Here is a 19,857-nt window from a genome sequence, read left to right on the forward strand (position 1 = left end):
CTTGTGGGGTGGCCAAAGGAACTATGAAAAAGAGTGCCAGGTTCACACATTAGACAAAGCCATGAAAAATTTAGTAAGGTAAGCGATTGTGTCAACAGGTCATTTAACAGTATTCTTTTTCTTTAAAGCTTGCTTTATCCTATGAGAATTTCTTATTTGGGGGATTGTGACTAAAGGTGGATTTCTCAAGAAAAATGATGGTTTCAACACTAGCTTCAGTTTTTAGGGAATCATTTTGGAACTCATTGGCCATTATTGTTAAAGAAAAGCACTACAGCTACATTGAAGTTTAAAAATGCACATACATTTATTTTACTATGGTTTCCATTAATTTTTAAAACAAAATGATTTTCAATTAAAAAATGCACTGACCACATAATTCCTTTTAATTTTATAGTTATACAAATATTCTAAATACACATTTTCTCAAGATGATGGCAAATAAGATTTAACTGTACAGTACATCATGAAATATTAAGCATATTTAGAAGCAATAGAAATGTCTATACAAAAGCAAAAATGGAATAAAATTTCTTATTTAAAGTATTGCAACAGTCCCACAGGTTTGTAACAAAAATGTCTTTGCACAGTTCTTCACAATGCCCCAATTAATAGCTAAAGCAAGACAGTGATTTTTAGAAAATGTTTCAAAAATGCTACACGCTACTGTTTGCACAGTCTGGTCAAAACAACAAAGCTACTTGGAATCAAGCAAAACTTAGGAGAAATACTCCAACTGATTTTAAAATTGTCCGTATAAAATTCATTGCACATTATTTTTACTCAGTTGTTTGAAAAGTAAAAAAGTCTATTTACAAAATATTCTGCAGTCAAAATTATAAAGTGGATGAGATATCTATAAGTAACATCCTGATACTGACAATTCAATAAAACACAATGACATTTCCCCAAAGATTTTCAGTACTTCAGAAGCCCATTGGGAAAAAGTGTTTATATTGAAATGGATTTACAGGATGTTAACACAGCTATTTCAACATCTGCATTATAAAACAGTATGTTACAAAGGCAGAAGAATGAGGAAAATTGACATTGTAAAAAGTCAGTTGTTAATAGATTAACAAGTGTTTTTCAATTTACTTAGGACAAACATTTATTATTTCTCAGAGTAGGTCAACAATGAATGAAAATTCTAGACAAGATGAAATTGAAGGACCATGCATGATAGTTTTAGAATGGTAAACATTATTAAAAAAAATAGCACCTGCAATCCTGCTATTATAGGCAATCTAAAATTGATCAAGTAGCTGGCGAAGATACGGTGCCTTGGATAATTCTCTGCTCACTCTTGAGACCTTGTAAAGTACAGGACAATTCAGTGAAACACAAGGTATCTGTCGCTCCAAGCAGCCTGTACAATTCTTGCATATCTAGAGGTACATAAAACGGAGTAGTGTAAAATTCACATAACTAGAAGAATTATAATAATCTTGGCTACAACATTTACTTGGAGGAAGACAGGTGAGATGGGACCAACACTAAAAACAATGTGAGGAGGTGAGGAGGGTTGTAGGAAATGAATGGGCTTTCGAGAGAAAGGGACGGAAAGGCCAGAACCAACCAACCCCATAAAAACACAGCAGCGATGCCCACGCTACAGGTTGGATCCCCATATGGGAAAACAGCCTTTTCCTGCATTGCAGGAGGGAGCTCACATTCACTCAAAGGAAAAAATTAAGCATAAATAATGGAGAATATTTTAACAAAAATTCTAGCTGACTCAACATTTTAGTATCATGCATCTGGCAAGTTAAGAGATTTATAAATGGCAAAAGCTGCATTGCAGATAAGATTGGTTTCGGCTATATATATGGGATTAAGGTATACTGGACATAAATACACTGAAAATATTTATGAGAGTACAGTTCCATTAAATCCTGGTACTTCTTGGTAATATTAAATAATATATTGAAATTAACAGAACAGTGGGGAATATACATTTAATGGCAGAAATTCTAGCGGTTTCAAAGTGGAAACTGGATAATGATCCTTTGATAAAAGAGTGGCTTAATAAACCTGTTTACAACCAAATTCAGTCAGATTTAATTTCTGTACAAACAGAATCCGTCACATAAAAGGAAGATCTTTATGATGGGGAGTTCAACATAATTTTGTATTAAAAGGTCATTCATTAGCCTGCCAGTTTGTCTGATAGCACTTTTTCATGCCTTTGGAATACCTTTTGTGAAAGTTCGTTATTTTGCTTATTAGGGAACATGTTATACTTAACTATTAAAAAAAAAAGGTGCTGTTTTCTCCACCTCAGAAAAGTTTCTTTTAGGTTCAAGTTTATTAGAAGCAAAATAAAAGATGATTTCCCCTACCTTGGCTAGGTGTTCATGTTTACGTTCCAGCTCTCGAATTTCTTGATTAAGAATCACTACCACATGCTGTGGTTGGCTCCTACATTTACTGCAGATGCCATGCTGAGTCAATTCATCACACACAGGACAGTGTAGAGTGGTGAAATACTGGGAAATTGTCCCTTTTCGGCTTTCCTGCTCGCTGTGGGATGTGGTAGCAGCTTTCTGGATCTGCAGGGTTTAAAAATATTTGATGCATATGAGTAATAACTATTTTTGCCAACATACGTTGATCAAATTTACACCTTCTCAAATTAAAGATTACTGGGTCTTGGCATCCTATGTTCCCAAAGACGTATCAAAACATATCAACAAGTCCATTCAAAACTGAGATTTTTCCTATTACCACTAGGTGGAGCTGAACACCCATTTTGAGATCAGCTCCACATGCTGTGAAACCGTTCTTGAGAGGCTGCCCACACACAAGGTTGTTCATATCAGGATGGATGAAAGCCAGCCCTATTAATGTGTTGTGGAAATCCACCTTAGATACATTTTTTCCCATTTGGCCAACTAATTCCAGGTGGGAACCAGAGGTATGAACAATCTGAGGTTTGGGTCTATAGCAAGCAAACTCCTTGTCTGCATATACATAACCTGTAGGTGTGTGTTTTGCTTTATTTACTTTCTTCTTTCTTTATTGTGCATTGCTATTATTATGGGTAGTCTTTCCTACACCCTCTTCCTAGTAAGTCTTGCATCAAATGATAGGGGGTTGGAAGGAAAATCTATTTGTTAACCTGCCCCAAACCTGTTAGTGATTCATCAGGTAACTGGACCTTCCCTCCCACAGCAGCCACGGGCTCACATTGGTAGGAATACCCTCTACCCTCTCCATTTGGTTGAATAACACTGATAGTTGGAGAGCCAATTCAGTAACCAGGAGAAGTACTAACTGTTTTAAACTACAGTGGTACCTTGGGTTACAGATGCTTCAGGTTACAGATTCCGCTAACCCAGAAATAGTACCTCGGGTTAAAAACTTTGTTTCAGGATGAGAGCAGAAATCATGCAGCAGCAGCGGGAGGCCACATTAGCTAAAGTGGTAGCTCAGGTTAAGAACAGTTTCAGGTTAAGAACGGACCTCCAGAACGAATTAAGTTCTTAACCCGAGGTACCACTGTACTTATCTATAAAAACTCCATTCCAGCTGTAGCTATATCCAGATTTACTATTTCACCAACTTACCCTTGGTAATTCATGATACCAGCTGAAAACATCTATGCCAATAAGTGATAAGATTCTAGCCAGCGGAGGAAGAATTTGTTTGGTGATGTAGTAAGTGGCATTCAGACGCAGGTTTGGATCCTGTAGAACTTCAATCGGCCGCCTAACCAACTGTATGAGAGGCAACCCCGGCACGCCATACACAATGACATAGGGCACCCTTTCACCAACTCGTGGCTCAGACCGCCGATCATAGGCAAGCATCCTCCTGTTGGCACAAATAAAATCAATCTCAAAATATATGGCCCACAAATGAGAGAGACAGATCTATGTACCTGTTTCAACTCCTATTAATAATCTCCATATATTCTTACAACTTTCCTATCAGTCTTGCCAGTTTGCACAGCAGCATTAAACACAAAGGAGAAAATGAAACAGCACCTTATGCAACCACAAAATAATTCTAGAAAGTAAGGACATGTTTATACTCACCACTGCACCTTAGGGCTGAGGCTGTGTTCACAGTGGTTTATTCATTTCCCCCTACATTTCCCCGACTATTAATTTCCGCTTTGTATTTGTGCTTTCACATGACATAAAAGCCACTTCCAGAAACAGAAGAGGTTTGGGGCTCATTTTCATGTTATTTGCTTCCAGAAAAAAAAATCTGTTTGCAAAAAGTGCTAAATTTGCACTATACTGTATTTGCTATACAGTGGTACCTCGTAAGACGAAAAACTCGCAAGACGAAAGAGTTTTTCGTTTTTTGAGTTGCTTCGCAAGACGAATTTCCCTATGGGCTTGCTTCGCAAGACGAAAACGTCTTGCAAGTTTGTTTCCTTTGTCTTGCAAGTTTGTTTCCTTTTTCTTAAAACCGTGCATTCAGGGGGTGCAGTTGTGACTTGACTTCGAGGAGCAACTCATAGCACGCAGCGTGGTAGCCTTTTTTGAGGTTTTTGAAGACTTTGGTGATTTTTGAAGCTTTTCCAAAATCCGTGCTTCGCAAGACAAAAAAATCGCAAGACAAAAAAACTAGCAGAACGAATTAATTTCGTCTTGCGAGGTACCACTGTATTTCGTTATATGGGAGGATGGGTCAGCCAGAAGCACTTCTCATTCTTTGAGGAAACCCTCCAGTCTCACAAACAGGACCCCCGCACCTGTGTGTGTGTGTTCCTCGCTTAGCACCCCTCTTCTTGCTTCTGCCCACAATCATCTACTACTTTGGGGCTCTTAGTCCCCCCTTCAAAGTTGAGCGCTATGAGGCCCCATACTTCTGCCAAAAGTCTGGAGCCTTTGACAGAACCACTATTCACACTTTTCCCTCTGAAGGAGGAGTGCAGAACAAGCTGTGAATGTATTTAGGACCTGGCTGATGGAAAATATATCTATCTACAGAACTGTCCCATTGGAAGTGACTCCAAGGGCCATCTAGTCCAAACCGCTTCAATGCAGGGACTACAGCTAAGGAGCTCCCACTGATCCATATTTTATATTTTAATGTAATAAAATCCTGATATTCTTAGAAGCATAAATTTCTGTAGTAGATATTTAACGCATCTTTGAACTCCCATAACAAGAATGATTTAATATAAACTAAAATGATCTCACAGTGCCATTCATTATATATCTGTATTACCTTGTGATTTCTAGAGCTGGTACACAGGCTCCAGGTCTGTATGTAGAACTTCCTCTGTACTCCTTTGCAAATATGAAGTCTTGCATGCTGGCTTTCCCTTCTAATAATTTCATGCACTGATTTTGCACATACTGCTTGATATGACTTATATCACGTGTTTCAAACAGCAACTTGATAGAACACTCAAGCATCTGAAAAAAGTGTATTAAAAAAGATTTTATAGTCATTTGAAACACCGAAGGCATTTTAAACATTCCCATTCTGAATCCCTCAACTTTCACTTTTGGAGTTCCCCCCAATATGTAGAACTGATACTGTACTAAAAAGAACTTCTGAACACAATAAAATGCCTGTGTCACTTTACCTTGGAAACAGCAGGGCAAGAATCTCTTCTAACAGTTTCTATGCCTTTTGCATCAAATACTGGATCCTTCTGTTCCAGTGATTCATACATGTAACCAACATACCTCTTCTTGGTTTGCAAAATACATGGCAAATAGACCTGCAATGCAAAGAAAAACTCTGCAAGTCTAGATATAAGAGAAATGCAGGCAAACTTCTGGACTGAACGCTTTTCTTCTTTACTGCTCATAATTATACCCAAGTCACCCATAAACTATATATCTACATTACTAAGCAACATACTCTATTTTAGGCCCTAAGCGAGAGGATGAGATGATAAATTTGTGCATGCATGACAGGCTTTCTCAACTCAGAGAAGCTTCAAAAACAGCCATTTGAAGAGCTCTTTTTGTGTGTGGACTAGGGGCTAGAAGGGAGGATATGAAAGCCCTCCTTGTGTACATGTAAACACTTGGATGCACTGAAAGAGTTTCTGTTAACCATAAAATATTTTCAAGCATATTAGGTACATTTAGAGCAGATTGATTTCTGAATTTGAAAAATGTTTCATTATTCCTAAATTGGGAAAAAATTAGGCTGGATGTTTGTTAATCTCTAAATGTACATCTTTGTCCTTATTCAATTAATGTACAGACATCTTAAGTTATGTTATGATTCAATCAACCTGATCACTGTGCTAGGCAGAACTGCAAATGTATTCATAATACCACCAGACATGGACAGAAGTGTAATGCAGAACATTCTCTGACCCCTTGGGTACTGTGGAGTTCAAAAACCATTTACCATGCAATTTTATTTGTTTTATTATTTTGTCAAGTTTTTCTGACAAAATATTTTCTCCCTACTTACAACAATAGAAAAGGAGAAAGACGGGCCTTGCCGTCAGGGATAAAGACGACAAAGGGAAGTGTAGCAGAAGGAAAAGACAGAGAAGGAAAATCAGTTTGACAACAAAAGAAAGTGATGGATTGTAAAATAGGCATTTAAATCCAATTGAGGGAAGTATGATCTTTCCTTGCAGTTTTAAACCACCTATTCCATGACACTGCCATCTCGCCTGCATTACTGACTTTTTGGGCAGGTTCCAAGAAACCCCAGAGCTGGACTCTAATATTAGTACCCTCTCACAAATCCCTTCTGGAGAGGAAAATGGGAGATTTTTGTTCTGGGTTTGATGTCCTGCAGTAAAGCAGAACAGCTGTGTGATGAAGGTCACTAAGGACACCAGCCTTTCTCCACGTGTCAATGAGGTTGGTGGCAGTGAATCAATGAAGAGCAATAGTGGAAAAGCCTCAGTCAAAGCATGTTAAGTTCAGTGCAATTTCTGTGCAAAATTGCATTCATTTGTAGGGGGAGTGTGCGCACACTCACTGTATTTTTATGTTCATGTGTGCCCCCTTTGTGTGGGGCAGGCAAAGATGTAGTTTGGCTTTCCTGCAGAAAGCAGGACTGTTGTGCATGCACTGATGCATGGAAAGTTCAATCCTGCTTGGCGTAGGTGCATTTTTATAGGCAGTCTTTGTTTTTTTTGGTTTTGTTTCTTTAAGTGGTAAGCTAGCAGCTCTTCCCAGGTTTGCTTTCCCATCCAGATTCCTTCTCCTCTTAACACTGTTTCAAATATCTATTTCTTAACTTGCTCATTATGTCACTTTCTGGAAAGGTGGCCTGTTAAATGTTGCAGTCAGGCAACACTCAGATTTCTCTTACCTTTTCAAACTTCAGTTTTACTGGTTTGGGGTTGGTAGCTGTTACAGCTTCAGCAATTTCCTGGCCAATCTTAAAAGACTGTTCCTTGGTAGCTCCTTTCAGTAGTACAAACATGCTGAAATAAGATAAGGGAAATCAAGAAATGACTACAGTCATACCTCGGGTTAAATATGCTTCAGGTCGAGCACTTTCGGGTTGTGCTCTGCGGCGATCCAGAAGTAACGGAATGCGTTACTTCCGGGTTTCGCCGCTCATGCATACGCAGACGGTCAAAATGACGTCACACGCATACGCGGAAGCGGCGTATCGCAACCTGCGTGTTACGTTCACTTCAGGATGCGAATGGGGATTTGGAACGGATCCTGTTTGTATCCAGAGGTGCCACTGTATTTAGCTTTCCCACTCTAAAAATATTCCAAAAGTATGGCAACTTTTTTCTCTCTCCTTGTGACTAAAACCAGAAAATGAACAGGTAAGCAATTGATATTTGTTATTTATTAAAATGGTATAGTGCTCTTCATCCATAGATCTCAGGGCAGTTCACAACATAAAAATCCAAGATAAATACACAGAAGAGATATATCTGAAGTTTGTAATGGAGTGGATGTGGGATGGTGAAATGAAACTTAATCCTAGTAGAACAGAAGTCATCTTAGTCACGTTATATGTGGGACTAACTTTAAAGACGGTTCAAAAACTTCAGCTGGTGCAGAATTCAGCGGCCAGGTTGCTCACCAGGAAAAGAGCATGTAACGCCAATCCTGGCCTGGCTGCATTGGCTGCCAATTAGTTTCTGGGCCCAACTCAAAGTGCTGGTTTTGGCTTATAAAGCCTTAAACAACTCAGGACTACAATACCTCAAGGACCGCCTTTCCCCATCTGAGCAGACCTAGACTCTACAATCATCATCTGAAACTCTTCTTCATCTGCTTCCACCATGAGACGTCCAGAGGGTGACAACACAAACAGATCTTTTCTGTAGTGGCTCCCTGTTTATGAACTGTTCTCTCCAGGGAGGCTTGCCTGGTGCCTTCGTTACCTATCTTTAGGCACCAGGCAAAAACATTCCTCTTCTCCAAGGTCATCAGCTAATTAAATAATTATGGCCTTTTAAACTGTGTTTGGGATATTATTTTTGTTTGTTATTATGTTATATATTTTTGTGTATTCATATTGTAAACCGCTCTGTGGTCCTTGGATGAAGGACGGTATAAAAATGTAATTTAAAAAAGTGTGTGCAAGAAATAAACTTACAATTGCTGTTGTTCAGGCTTTCTTTCCTCACTTCTTCTGCAGGAAAAACACATTTTCCTTGCATTCAAAATATATAATTTTGTTGCTGAGAAAACAAATGTTTCTTCCAGCTAGCATACCTATTTTGCATATTAAATTTCTACTCTGGTTTAAAGGTTGCATATTACAAATCTACTAATTTCTGGTAAGGGAAGGAAAGGCAGTCAATGACATATTACTGGTTGGAAAGTCTCCCAAACAAAAGAATAGTTTTAATTACCTGTCTGTGTCTCCATATACAACCCGTGCTCCCCATTTTTTTGTTTCGTTCACCAATTTTATTGCTCGTTCCAAGGTTTCTCGGGCTTTGTGCACAATGCTATCACCAATCTGCAAAATATAAAGACAAACCTTGATAAAATCTTTCTTGTGGACAGATCATGCATATATCATTGTTCTGTAACTCATTCTATAAACCCTGTAGAAAGTTTGATCTTTTTGATTAACAGCAGCCCACTTCTTCTCCATAAGACAAAAGTTTCAAAAGCAATTTGTGCTGAAGTTTGCGGAAGGCATGTGCGTGATAACTTTAAAAATAAGAAAAGTCAAACACTCTTGACTGTGTCCAAATAGCTCTGTGGATTGATGCATTCATCAAGAGGAAATAGCAACTGCAAGTTATTAGTAAGCATGCATACAGTGGTGCCTCGCAAGACGAAATTAATTCGTTCCGCAAGTTTTTTCTTCTTGCGAGTTTTTCGTCTTGCGAAGCATGGTTTCCCATAGGAATGCATTGAAAATCAATCAATGCGTTCCTATGGAAACCGCCTTCAGACCAGGTCCGGGGACAGTCTGTCCCCCGACCTCTTCTGAAGGCTGGGGGGGGGGACAAGGGCTTTTCTTCCCACCGCCGGCCTTCAGAAGGCTGTTCTGAAGGCTGGCGGTGGGAAGAAAAGCCCTTCTCCCCACCTCCCGCCCCGCAAGCTCTGGGGACAGGAGGGCTTCGCTGCCGACCCCCAGCATTTTAAAAGCCCCCAGGACAGCGGAGATCTTCTGAAGGCAGGCGGTGGGCGAAGGTCTTTGCTCCCCCCCGCCTGCCTTCAAAAGCTGTCCGGGATAGCGGAGAAACGCGTTGCGCTTCTCTGCTATCCCGGGAAGACAGTCAGGCCGGAGCAAAGACTTTTGCCCCCCGCCGGCCTTCAGAAGAGGTCCAGGACCTCTTCTGAAGGCCGGCGGTGGGCGAAAGTCTTTGCTCCCGACGGCCAGCATTTTAAAAGCGGTCCGGGATAGCGGGAAAGTGCAGCGCGCTTCCCTGCTATCCCGGACCGCTTTTAAAATGCTGGCGGTGGGGAGCAAAGCCTTTCGGCCCCCGCCGGCCTTCCTGGACCTCTTCTGAAGGCCGGAGGGGGGCGAAAGGCTTTGCTCCCCACCGCCAGCATTTAAAAGAGGTCCCCGGAGATTTCCCTATGGGCTTTCTTCTTGCGAAGCAAGCCCATAGGGAAATTCGTCTTGCGGAACGACTCAAAAACGGAAAACTCTTTCGTCTTGCGAGTTTTTCGTTTTGTGAGGCGTTCGTCTTGCGAGGCACCACTGTATAGATATTTCAAGGGCTTAGGCCCAGGAGCTGCATGGGAGCAATGTTCCCTTGTCCAATTTCTACCAATATTGCCTGCTCCCAGCCTGCCTTTTCACATTGTGCAGGACAGTCTCCTCAGTCTTCCAGAGTAGTTTTCAAGTGGGCACAAGAGAGGAGCAGCAGGAAAGCCTTGTGGCATGAGTGGTCTTATGCTTGTGTAACTCTGGATCCAACCTAAGGTGTTTATAAATCTTTAATTGCATGTCCTCCTCAGGACCCTCTGAAGTCATTGTTCCTATTTTACAATCAGAGAAATGAGGTTAAGAATCAGCTTTTGCCTTAATGTAGGTATTATTATAGCAAAGAAGAATGGGAGCATTGGCTCCCAGTAAGTTTCTGAGCACAATTCAAAGTGTTGGTGGTGGACCTTTAAAGCCCTAAACGGCCTTGGTCCTGTATACCTGAAGGAGCGTCTCCACCCCCATCATTCAGCCCGGACACTGAGATCCAGCACCGAGGGCCTTGTGGCAGTTCCCTCATTGCGAGAAGTGAGGTTACAGGGAACCAGACAGAGGGCCTTCTTGGAAGTGGCGCCCGCCCTGGGGAACGCCCTCCCTTCAGATGTGAAGGAAATAAGCAGCTATCTTCTTCTTAAAAGACATCTGAAGGCAGCCCTGTTTAGGGAAGTTTTTAATATTTAATGCTGTATTGTTTTTAACACTCAATTGGAAGCCGCCCATAGTGGCTGGGGAAACTCAGCCAGATGGGCGGGGTATAAATAATAAATTATTATTATTGTTGTTGTTTTCTTGTCTCTGAAATATCTTTACACTTTACTTTCATCACTTACCTCTACACATGGCATCCTTCCAGAAAAATTAGCAGAAGTATAACCAAATGTGACATTTGCTATGAGCTTAAGGCCAAGCTGACGTGCTTCAAGCATTCGAGTGATGGCTTTGTCATTTTTATAAGCTTTCATTGATTGCTTCACCATGATTCTAGTCTTCAGAATTTCTTCTAACATTTTTGGCAATATACCCTTTCTTACTGAAGGCTGCACAAAAACAACACCATTAAAAATTAACATTTAATAATAAAAATATATGTTTAGCAGCAACTGTTAATACTGTTTATTTTAGGGTGGTTTACAGTAGACCACTGTTGGGTCAAATGTTTGTAATGCAGCTTATCAGATAATTTTTACACTACTGGTAACCAGGTAATTTTTCCCTCTGGGAGTTAAGATGGAGTATGAGTTCTCCCCCCCACCCCCAGTGGGTCAGAGCTTTGTCTGCCCCCACTTTCATGCAACAACTTTGACAGCTGAGTCAGAGCCACCCATCTGTCAATCATCTGATCAAGTGACTGGTAGGTGGCCAGTCCCACCCACTTGTCAAAGTTGATCTGTGGGGTGGTGTTCACAGCAGGGAATGTGTGCTGACAAAGCAAGCACCAAACAGTATCAAACTCTCTGCTCATCAGCTGAATAGTGGGTTAAATCCTGCTGCTTAACCTGCAGGTGCCTGTTCCCAGAAACAGCCAAACTGAGCAGGATTTAAACTCCCTGCATCAGCTAACAAGTATGGGTTAAATCCTGCTTTGGTTGTGCACGCAGAACTGTGCGGGGAGGAGGAGCATACCTAAAGCAGAATGGAACCCTGCCATCTCACCCATCACCTGATATGTGTACATTGGAGTGATGTCAGCTGATTGACAGGCGAGCATGGCTTTGGTGAAATGGCCTTGCTGGCTGGTTCCCCATTCCTACTGTAGATACTGTGTTTATAAATATGCTTAACATATTTACATTTCATGCTTCAGTGTCTTTTTTCTTCCGGAAAGCAAGATGCAAGTAGAAATAACAAGTTAAACATAAAATGTCAACAAGAAGAATAAAACATTACCTTAACAAAAGCAATTCCACTGGGTGACACTGTGATGTCATGACGAAGTTGATATAGCAAATCAGGAGATACTCTCAGAGAAGTGCAGCCAAACTTAAATTCATCGTATCTGGAAGATAAGACAAAGTGTACTGAACCCTCAAGTAACATCACAGACTAACTGCTATTCCATGCTACACACTATTTAGTGCTATGGCAGCATAAATACAGTACCTGTTTTAATTTTACATCAGATTTGTATCTCTTAGTCTCTCTCATGCTCTAGCCTTCTTTTTGTAATCCAGCAAGCTCTCCTATGTTCTTATCAGCAAATAACTTACAATTTAAAGATCAATATTAACAAAATATTTCCTTAGAGATAATCATATTGGAGTGTGCCCACCTTCCAGCATCCACCCCACTGAATCCTTGTATCATCTGCAATATATATTTTTGAAACACACCTTTTCCTCCCATATTTCATCTACGTATTCCTTGGTATGCATGTATGGGAGACTGAATCCACCCACACACATGCAGTCAGAGTTACACACTTGTTTTGATGCACTTCTAAAATTGTATATTTCAAAAATGCTGTTCACAAGTTCTGTCTCTGCAGCCAAGAAGTAGATTAATAGAATTACAAAAATCCCAGATGACAACTTTTTTTACAAGAAAAACAACTTCCTGGTTGCATGGTTTGAGAAGTGGTGGGCTAAATGTATTCCATTTGATCTTTCAAGTACTTATTAAGTAGCAGAGAAAATGCATCTAGATTTTAAATATTTAATACTTACTTTCCCAAGTTCTCAATATGTCCCAAGCATGTGGAATAACAGTAGTTGTATGCTATCACAATAGATGGATATAAAGATTGAAAATCTAGTACAAGGACAGCATTACTGTAGAAACGGGATTCTGGCTCCATTATTAAAGGAATACACTGAGGTGCTCTCATTTGAGCTCGTTGCTGGACACTTGGTGTAACAGCAATGTAATTCATTGGTTTGGCAATACGTAACATCATTGACTCCACACGGTACTACAAAAGAAAAACATTAATTACTGATACTTTTGAATGTTCATGTATTCTTAAAATATATTCCTGTGGTGTGGGGACTAACGGACAATGTAAGTGGACTTCGTGAGCCTTTATGGTGGTTAAAAGACATTACACCCACTGTCTACTACTTCACAGAAGATTTCACTTCTTTTCTATATTCAAATGTATGCCTTGTTAACTGCCAGTCTTGTTTAGATACCCACTGGAGCACAGAAACTGCTTATATTGACCTGTATGTTTAAATTATAATTGATGGAGTATTCTTACTGGCAATGTTTTCATCCTCTTTTCTCTTTCTTATATTTGCAAATAAAAATACTGATCTAGTATGGCTATACATTTAATATTATTTTCCTAATAAGCAGCAAGGCTAGTGGCAATTGGATTTTTAATGTCTTTTAGAAATGACCCCTTGTTTGTGAAAACTTCCAAGGTTCAAAACATGTGAGAAAAATTCTGAGGTCCCAACAACTTCTCAAAAATATTAAGGACAGCTTACCTGCGATCCTCTTGTTAATACATGCAAGAACTGAATTCCAAAAAGCCTTGCCATTTCACTTGTTCTGCCAATTAAGTCCACTTGTTCTAACAGCTGGAGATTTCCACGGACACGGCTTGTGTAGTAATCAATCATTTTCCAGCTTTAAAATCAAATAATAAATGTACAAAAATCTTAAAAGTCTTAAAGGATGCTCTAGAAAAAAAAAACTTTCAAGGCAGTAATCAACAGTTTGCAGCTCTAATAAATTGATGTGCAGCCCTATTAGTTCTCTTGGAGGCTTTTAACATAAGGTTAAGGTTAAGTCCAGTAATAATCCATAGTATCCTTCTGGACCACCTGAATGGGTTGTTCCTTGGTTTATTTTTTGTTCTTTCTGTTGCAACATATCCAGAATGTGGTGCTGGGGGACTACTGTTCCACACCACGGCCTTGTCCTCTATGTTACTTAATATATAAATGAAACTGCTGGGAAGGGCAATTCAGAGCTTTGACATAAGGTGACATAGATTTTATACCTTAAAATTAGAAGTGGAGTGACTTACTATGCCACTCATTATTAATTTGATGCATTATGAAAACAATGCACTAAGTCACTTCTAAAGTAGCATGACTACTTTTTTCTCAGTTAGATTGTTTTTTCTTAGCTTCAATAATTTCAAGGTCATTCTTATCACTGGTGCATGAATTCAGCTATCCTAGCTATTAAAGGTAAAGGTAAAGGTACCCCTGCCCGTACGGGCCAGTCATGTCCGACTCTGGGGTTGCGCGCCCATCTCGCTTAAGAGGCTGGAGGCCAGCGCTGTCCGAAGACACTTCCGGGTCACGTAGCCAGCATGACAAGCTGCATCTGGCGAGCCAGCGCAGCACACGGAAACGCCGTTTACCTTCTCGCTAGTAAGCAGTCCCTATTTATCTACTTGCACCCGGGGGTGCTTTCGAACTGCTAGGTTGGCAGGCGCTGGGACCGAGCAATGGGAGTGCACCCCGCCGCGGGGATTCGAACCGCCGACCTGACGATCGGCAAGTCCTAGACACTGAGGTTTTACCCACAGCGCCACCCGCGTCCCTATCCTAGCTATTAAGGGGTAGCAATTTGTTATTTATTGCTTGAATAAACTGGAAGGAAAACTGCACCATGAAGTTCTGTTACACTTGAGATATACAACAATGGTAAAGTCTAGTTAACATGCTACCTTTACAGCACAATTGCCACTCCTGTGATCAGCAACCATGTTACATAACTACTTATGTCTGATATTCAGCAATATACAGTATATCTTTGATAATGTCAGTACTTTGCACATGAGCACCACATTTTCACTGAGTCTGTTGAAGTAGCCACTTGATCCACCTCCAGTGGTACCTGGTCATGCAGGAGTGGTATGCAAACTTGACTAAGTCAAAGGTAGCCAACGCGATGGCCTCCAGAGTACGTTGGGCTACAACTGCTGTCATCTATGACCATAGGCTATGATGGTTGGGGTTGATGGGAACTGTAGTCCTAAATCAACTGGAAGGCACCACATTGGTCAGTGCTGCCTTAACTGATCAAATGATATGAGTAGAAAGTTGAATTGTGCACTACGGAATGGCAGCACATTTGTTATTCTTCTGTCAGGAGCCAACTTTGTTTCATTTTTTCCTTGCTAATTAAGTTTTCATTTGGTTTGAAAACTTTATATACAACAGATCAGACTTTGATTCAGGAAGCATACTTTAAAATACTCATAAGAACTGGTACTTACCGATAGATGTCTGTCTTGTTGTCAAACCAATCAGACAGAACGCGAGAGGTAAACAGTGGAAAGCGCTGATGAAGTATATGAAAGCCCACATTTTCAAAAGTATAGTTAGTTAGAGTCACCTAAAATAAGAGAAGACTTGTATGATCACATACAATAATCACATAATTTGTCCTGGTAAGGTGGAGTGGAAGAGTAAGAATTACAGGGTATGTTTAAAAATGCTCACAACTTTTACTGGTTATAGCTTACACAGAGTTTCCCATGGCATAGCACAGAACAAGGATTCAGGTTCAAGACAACCACTCAGCTCAAATACTTCAATGGATCCATCAATGGATAGAAGGCAAGCTCAGGCCCACCTCTGTGTAGACTGGTACTATGAGCTATCACTGCAACCACCCTGGGTGTGTTGCAGGCTTGCTAGCCCGTGAGCTGGGTTTGGCTCTGAAGTGACCCCAAGATCCATTATGAGGGTCCTGCAATGGGGAGGCAGCCCCTGCTATGTATTTGATTGTCTTCAAGGTCTGCCACACAGTTGTGATGAAACTACAGGGCAATGTAATTGAATCACCATTGAAGAACATTGCTGTGGGGAAGGCAATACCTTTGTAATTGCTAAGCCAGTTGTGACTATGAGTAAAATTAACCAGCAACTTAATCAATTGTAAGGTGAAGTGTGCTATAAGACAAGAATGGAAGTTGACAGCACTGTTGAGGCCCAGGTCAGGCCAACTTTTCATAACCCAGGAATGGACCAGAAGGGAAGGGAGGGTTTCCCCTCTGGTTCATACCATGATATGCCCCCAGGAAGCCAACAGGTGCAACCACTGCTGATGGGGCTCAGCCTGCAGCGGGGGGGGGGGGGGGAGCACAGATCATCACCTGAATAGCAAAGGGAAGTTCAAACACCCATAAAGTAGACAATTAGAGGGACTAAGGGGGGAAACAACTGGTTTTTCACCAAGAATTAGAAATGTCTTATGGCCATGCTTTTTCATTACATAATCCAGAAGAAATCACATTAGTTTGCAGCAAAAACAAAGAGACCTATGCCATGTCAATCGTGGCATAAACCATCAAAGACCAGAGTTCGTTTTATCAGATGCTCCTTTCTGTATCTGATGATAATGGCTCTGGCCCCTGAGAACATACACCACAATTCATTTGTTAGCCTTTCAGGTGTCATAGGACTCTTTGATTTGTCAACACAGTTGTTACCAGTAGTATAATTAATAATATCAGCAAGTGTAATAACCAAGGAATTAAACTAGTAGGCAGCCAGTGCTGAAATGCAAGGTGGCCCTTGAACAGAGAATAGGTTATGTGAGTGGAATATGCTGTAGAGTAAAGCATCAGCTCAGCAAAATAATGGAAGATTATGATTATAACTACATTTCCATGGATTTCATATTTCCTGTACTGATAACAAGCATATGGGAAGAAAGAGATACAAATTTGCAAACTCCAAGATAAGAAAATGGTTTTTTATTGAAAATATGGCATTTATTTCAAAGTAGGTTTTTTGTGATTTTGCCAAAGTTTACCTCATTTCTCATAATTCTCCAGATATTCAGCATAACCCTTCCAACAATGTTTATTTCACTCATTGTATCAGACCCATATTCATCTTGATCTGAAGTAAATCTGTTTTCTTTTTTATCATCTAAATCATTAAAAGAGAATATTTCAGCAACTCAAATCAAGTTTAGTACAAATACAATGAAATATTTATCAGAAGGAAAAGTCATCTTCTGAACCTACAAACTAGAGCAGTGGTGGTCAATCTTTCTGGCAAGAATAACACAAAAAAGGCCAAAATACTGCCACTAGATAGTATGTTACAGCAAATATGAAAATCTTTGTGGTTTGTTGTGGGTTTTCTTTTTATTCTACTTAGGAATGCAGGTCTGATTTTATAATGGAATCGGGTTTGCAGACTCTCCCAATTTCTGTTCACACATGTTAAAGTCACCTGTAGCATCTGTAAGGCATATCCGTAATCCATGCACTAGAAGAACCAGAAATGTTCATTATTTTGTGTTTTTAAAATCTTTGCCCTTACAACTTACCATATTTTTCTGTGTATAACATGACCCCATGTATAAGACGACCCCTATTTTTGGGAGCCCTCAACAGTTGTTTAGCTTCTTTTGTAAGTTCGCTGAGCTGTTGAGCAGCTTTTCGACGATCCCCTGCTCGGGCTGACGGGACTGGTGCCGCAATACACCGCATACTGGCACTCACCAGATACTCTTCCTAAGCCAGGAAGAGCGGGTAAGCAGTCTCCTCTCCGACATTTCCCTGTCACCGCTGTAGCACCAGCCCTTGCTTACTTAGCATATTAACCCGTGTATAAGACGAGCCTCAATTTATCACAAAAAATTCAAAAAAGGTCGTCTTATATGTGGAAAAATAAAGTACTTACTTTTTATCATATTCCAAGGTTTCATCACTCATATAAATTGTACAGAAGCAGCATCCACTGCACTACTCATGGTTTGCATGTCACTTCAAACCATAGCTAACCTTAACCATAGTTAAGTGAAAGCTGGGGCTATGGGCTGAAATTGTGGGCACTTTACTTCTTCCTCATTCCCACTGCTATGTTGCCAAGAGCAAAGCCATGGTTTGGTTTAATGTTACGGATGAACCTGGGCTTCTCTCTCCCCCCAAAGAAACCACAAGCTAAATGCTACTCCCTCCAGCGCTAGGTTTGTTTGTTTGGAGGGAACAAACCATGAGCCGACAGATGGGCGGGGTTATAAATAATAAATTAAATGATGATGATGTAAAACTAACCCAGACCATGGCTTAGCTATCAGCAGCAGGAAAAGAGCAAAGTGCCTGTGATTTTAGCCATGTGCACCAGCACACTGTACCCTTTAAATTACAACTAAGCTTAACTATGATTTTAAGTAGTGAGGGGGAACCCTCACATGGGCCTAGTTAGGCCCATCAGAATTACCCATTTGGCCTGTGAAGCCACCTTCTACAAGACAAAGCCACCTGTCTACACCTCATATATGATGTCGGGGCGGGGGGGGGGGAGGGATAAAGTTGCAGCTCCCTGCTGAAAGTGGGGTTTGAAGGTACTGAAGATCAGCTGTTCCAGCAAAGCCCTGTGCCTTTGCAAGCCCTGATTATCATGCTGATGCTTGCAAAGACATAGGGCTTTGTGACTACCAACAACCAGCTAACCATTGGAGCCTGCAAAGTGTGCCTTTACCCATTCTTTCTTAATTCAAATTGTGTGATCAAAGGAAAATGGATTGCCTGATGTCACTGGGACATCAGGTGATTGATAGGTGGGCAGGTAAAGTATAACTCCAACCCATTGGTCGGTTTCAGTTCCACACCCTAGGTTTAAAGTAGTGTGTGAAGAAGACCACAGTTCTATATGGTTTCCATTACGCAAACTGGTTTATATTTAGTCACTCTTCCTCAGGTTCTTATCCTGTGGACACTTTACACAGGATATGGCTCTCCCACTGTTCATTGCAGTGACTCAGGTACTCAAATGCTTCTCCCTTGGCTAGCTGCTTCATCTATTTCTGCTTCCTTCTCTTCAAACAAAAGATAAACAACCACTACTCTAATACAGAAAACTGAAAGAAGGATCCTTGCTAGCTGATTGAACAGAATGCATGTAGTCAAGTTTCCTAGTGAGAGACAGTGAAAAACACTAAAATTGGAACAGTAACACCATATTTTTCCATGTATAAGATGCCCCCATGTATAAGATGACCCCTATTTTTTTGAACCCCAAATTAAGAAAAATGAAACCCTAAAATAGAAGTGAAAATCTGGATGATTGATGGTGGCATGTTGTTGATCTTTTTGGGGGCAATTGCCCTCAAAGTTTCCAGCATGAGGTGCATGCAGTGCACTGTGGTGCAGAAGCAAAGGCAGCGACTGCGGAAGCAGGCTCCCAAGCAGGATGCCAAGGAAGAACCGGTGGAAGTCAGGGGGGAAAGCAGCAGGAGGGACCGCCTCAGCCCGCCCAAGCCAAACATATGCTTAAATATTTTAAATATTTTAAAAATTCCCCCAGATGCCCATGTTCTGTGTAAAAGACGACCACCAATTTTTTACTATTTTTTTTATAGCAAAACACCTCATCTTATATACAAAAAAATTGGTACTAATGGCTTTATACCCGGAATAATAGTAGAATAAAACCACGGCTTCTCACAATTATTAATAACTTTAGAATTAGGAACCTTAGAATCATAAACACACCTGGAACACGTGAGACCATTTGGCATAAATCAACACCTAGAGCAGCAGCTCTCTGCAAGAGGTATCCCCAGGAATGCATCTGAACTTCATAGCCCAGCAAAATATCTGGATCATACCTAAAAAGAGAACATACATTTTCTTCATAGAACCATGTGCTCTTTTTTGTTTCAGCAAACCTACTCAGACATGTAATTTTAGCATTTCACGTTAACTAAAAGTTATGCTTTTAAAAATTACTCATTTTTTTCTATTTTACCATCTTATGTCGTTTGTTTTTAATGTTTGCTTTTACAGGTATTTTTAATGGATGTTTTATATTTTGTTGTAAACTGCTTAGAGGACATTGTTGTTCTAGT

General features: G+C 40.4%; 1 protein-coding gene across 1 annotated transcript in view; it reads right to left on the reverse strand.

Annotated features, from left to right (window-relative positions):
• Positions 1–363: 363 nt before the first annotated feature.
• REV3L (REV3 like, DNA directed polymerase zeta catalytic subunit) overlaps positions 364–19,857 on the reverse strand; it is a 59,822-nt gene continuing 40,328 nt past the window's right edge. Inside the window, exons 19-32 of the mRNA XM_081856645.1 lie at positions 19,502–19,617; positions 16,807–16,925; positions 15,263–15,381; positions 13,515–13,656; positions 12,750–12,994; positions 11,974–12,082; positions 10,917–11,123; positions 8,771–8,880; positions 7,258–7,372; positions 5,552–5,689; positions 5,188–5,378; positions 3,570–3,816; positions 2,343–2,552; positions 364–1,388 (exon numbers count right to left, since the gene is read on the reverse strand). Coding sequence (XP_081712771.1) covers positions 1,248–1,388; positions 2,343–2,552; positions 3,570–3,816; positions 5,188–5,378; positions 5,552–5,689; positions 7,258–7,372; positions 8,771–8,880; positions 10,917–11,123; positions 11,974–12,082; positions 12,750–12,994; positions 13,515–13,656; positions 15,263–15,381; positions 16,807–16,925; positions 19,502–19,617 — 2,209 coding nt within the window. The 3' untranslated portion in view covers positions 364–1,247. The remainder of the gene's footprint in view (positions 1,389–2,342; positions 2,553–3,569; positions 3,817–5,187; positions 5,379–5,551; positions 5,690–7,257; positions 7,373–8,770; positions 8,881–10,916; positions 11,124–11,973; positions 12,083–12,749; positions 12,995–13,514; positions 13,657–15,262; positions 15,382–16,806; positions 16,926–19,501; positions 19,618–19,857) is intronic.

The sequence above is a fragment of the Podarcis erhardii genome, assembly GCF_964252035.2.
Source record: "Podarcis erhardii genome assembly, chromosome: 3".
In the NCBI taxonomy this organism is placed as follows: domain Eukaryota; kingdom Metazoa; phylum Chordata; class Lepidosauria; order Squamata; family Lacertidae; genus Podarcis; species Podarcis erhardii.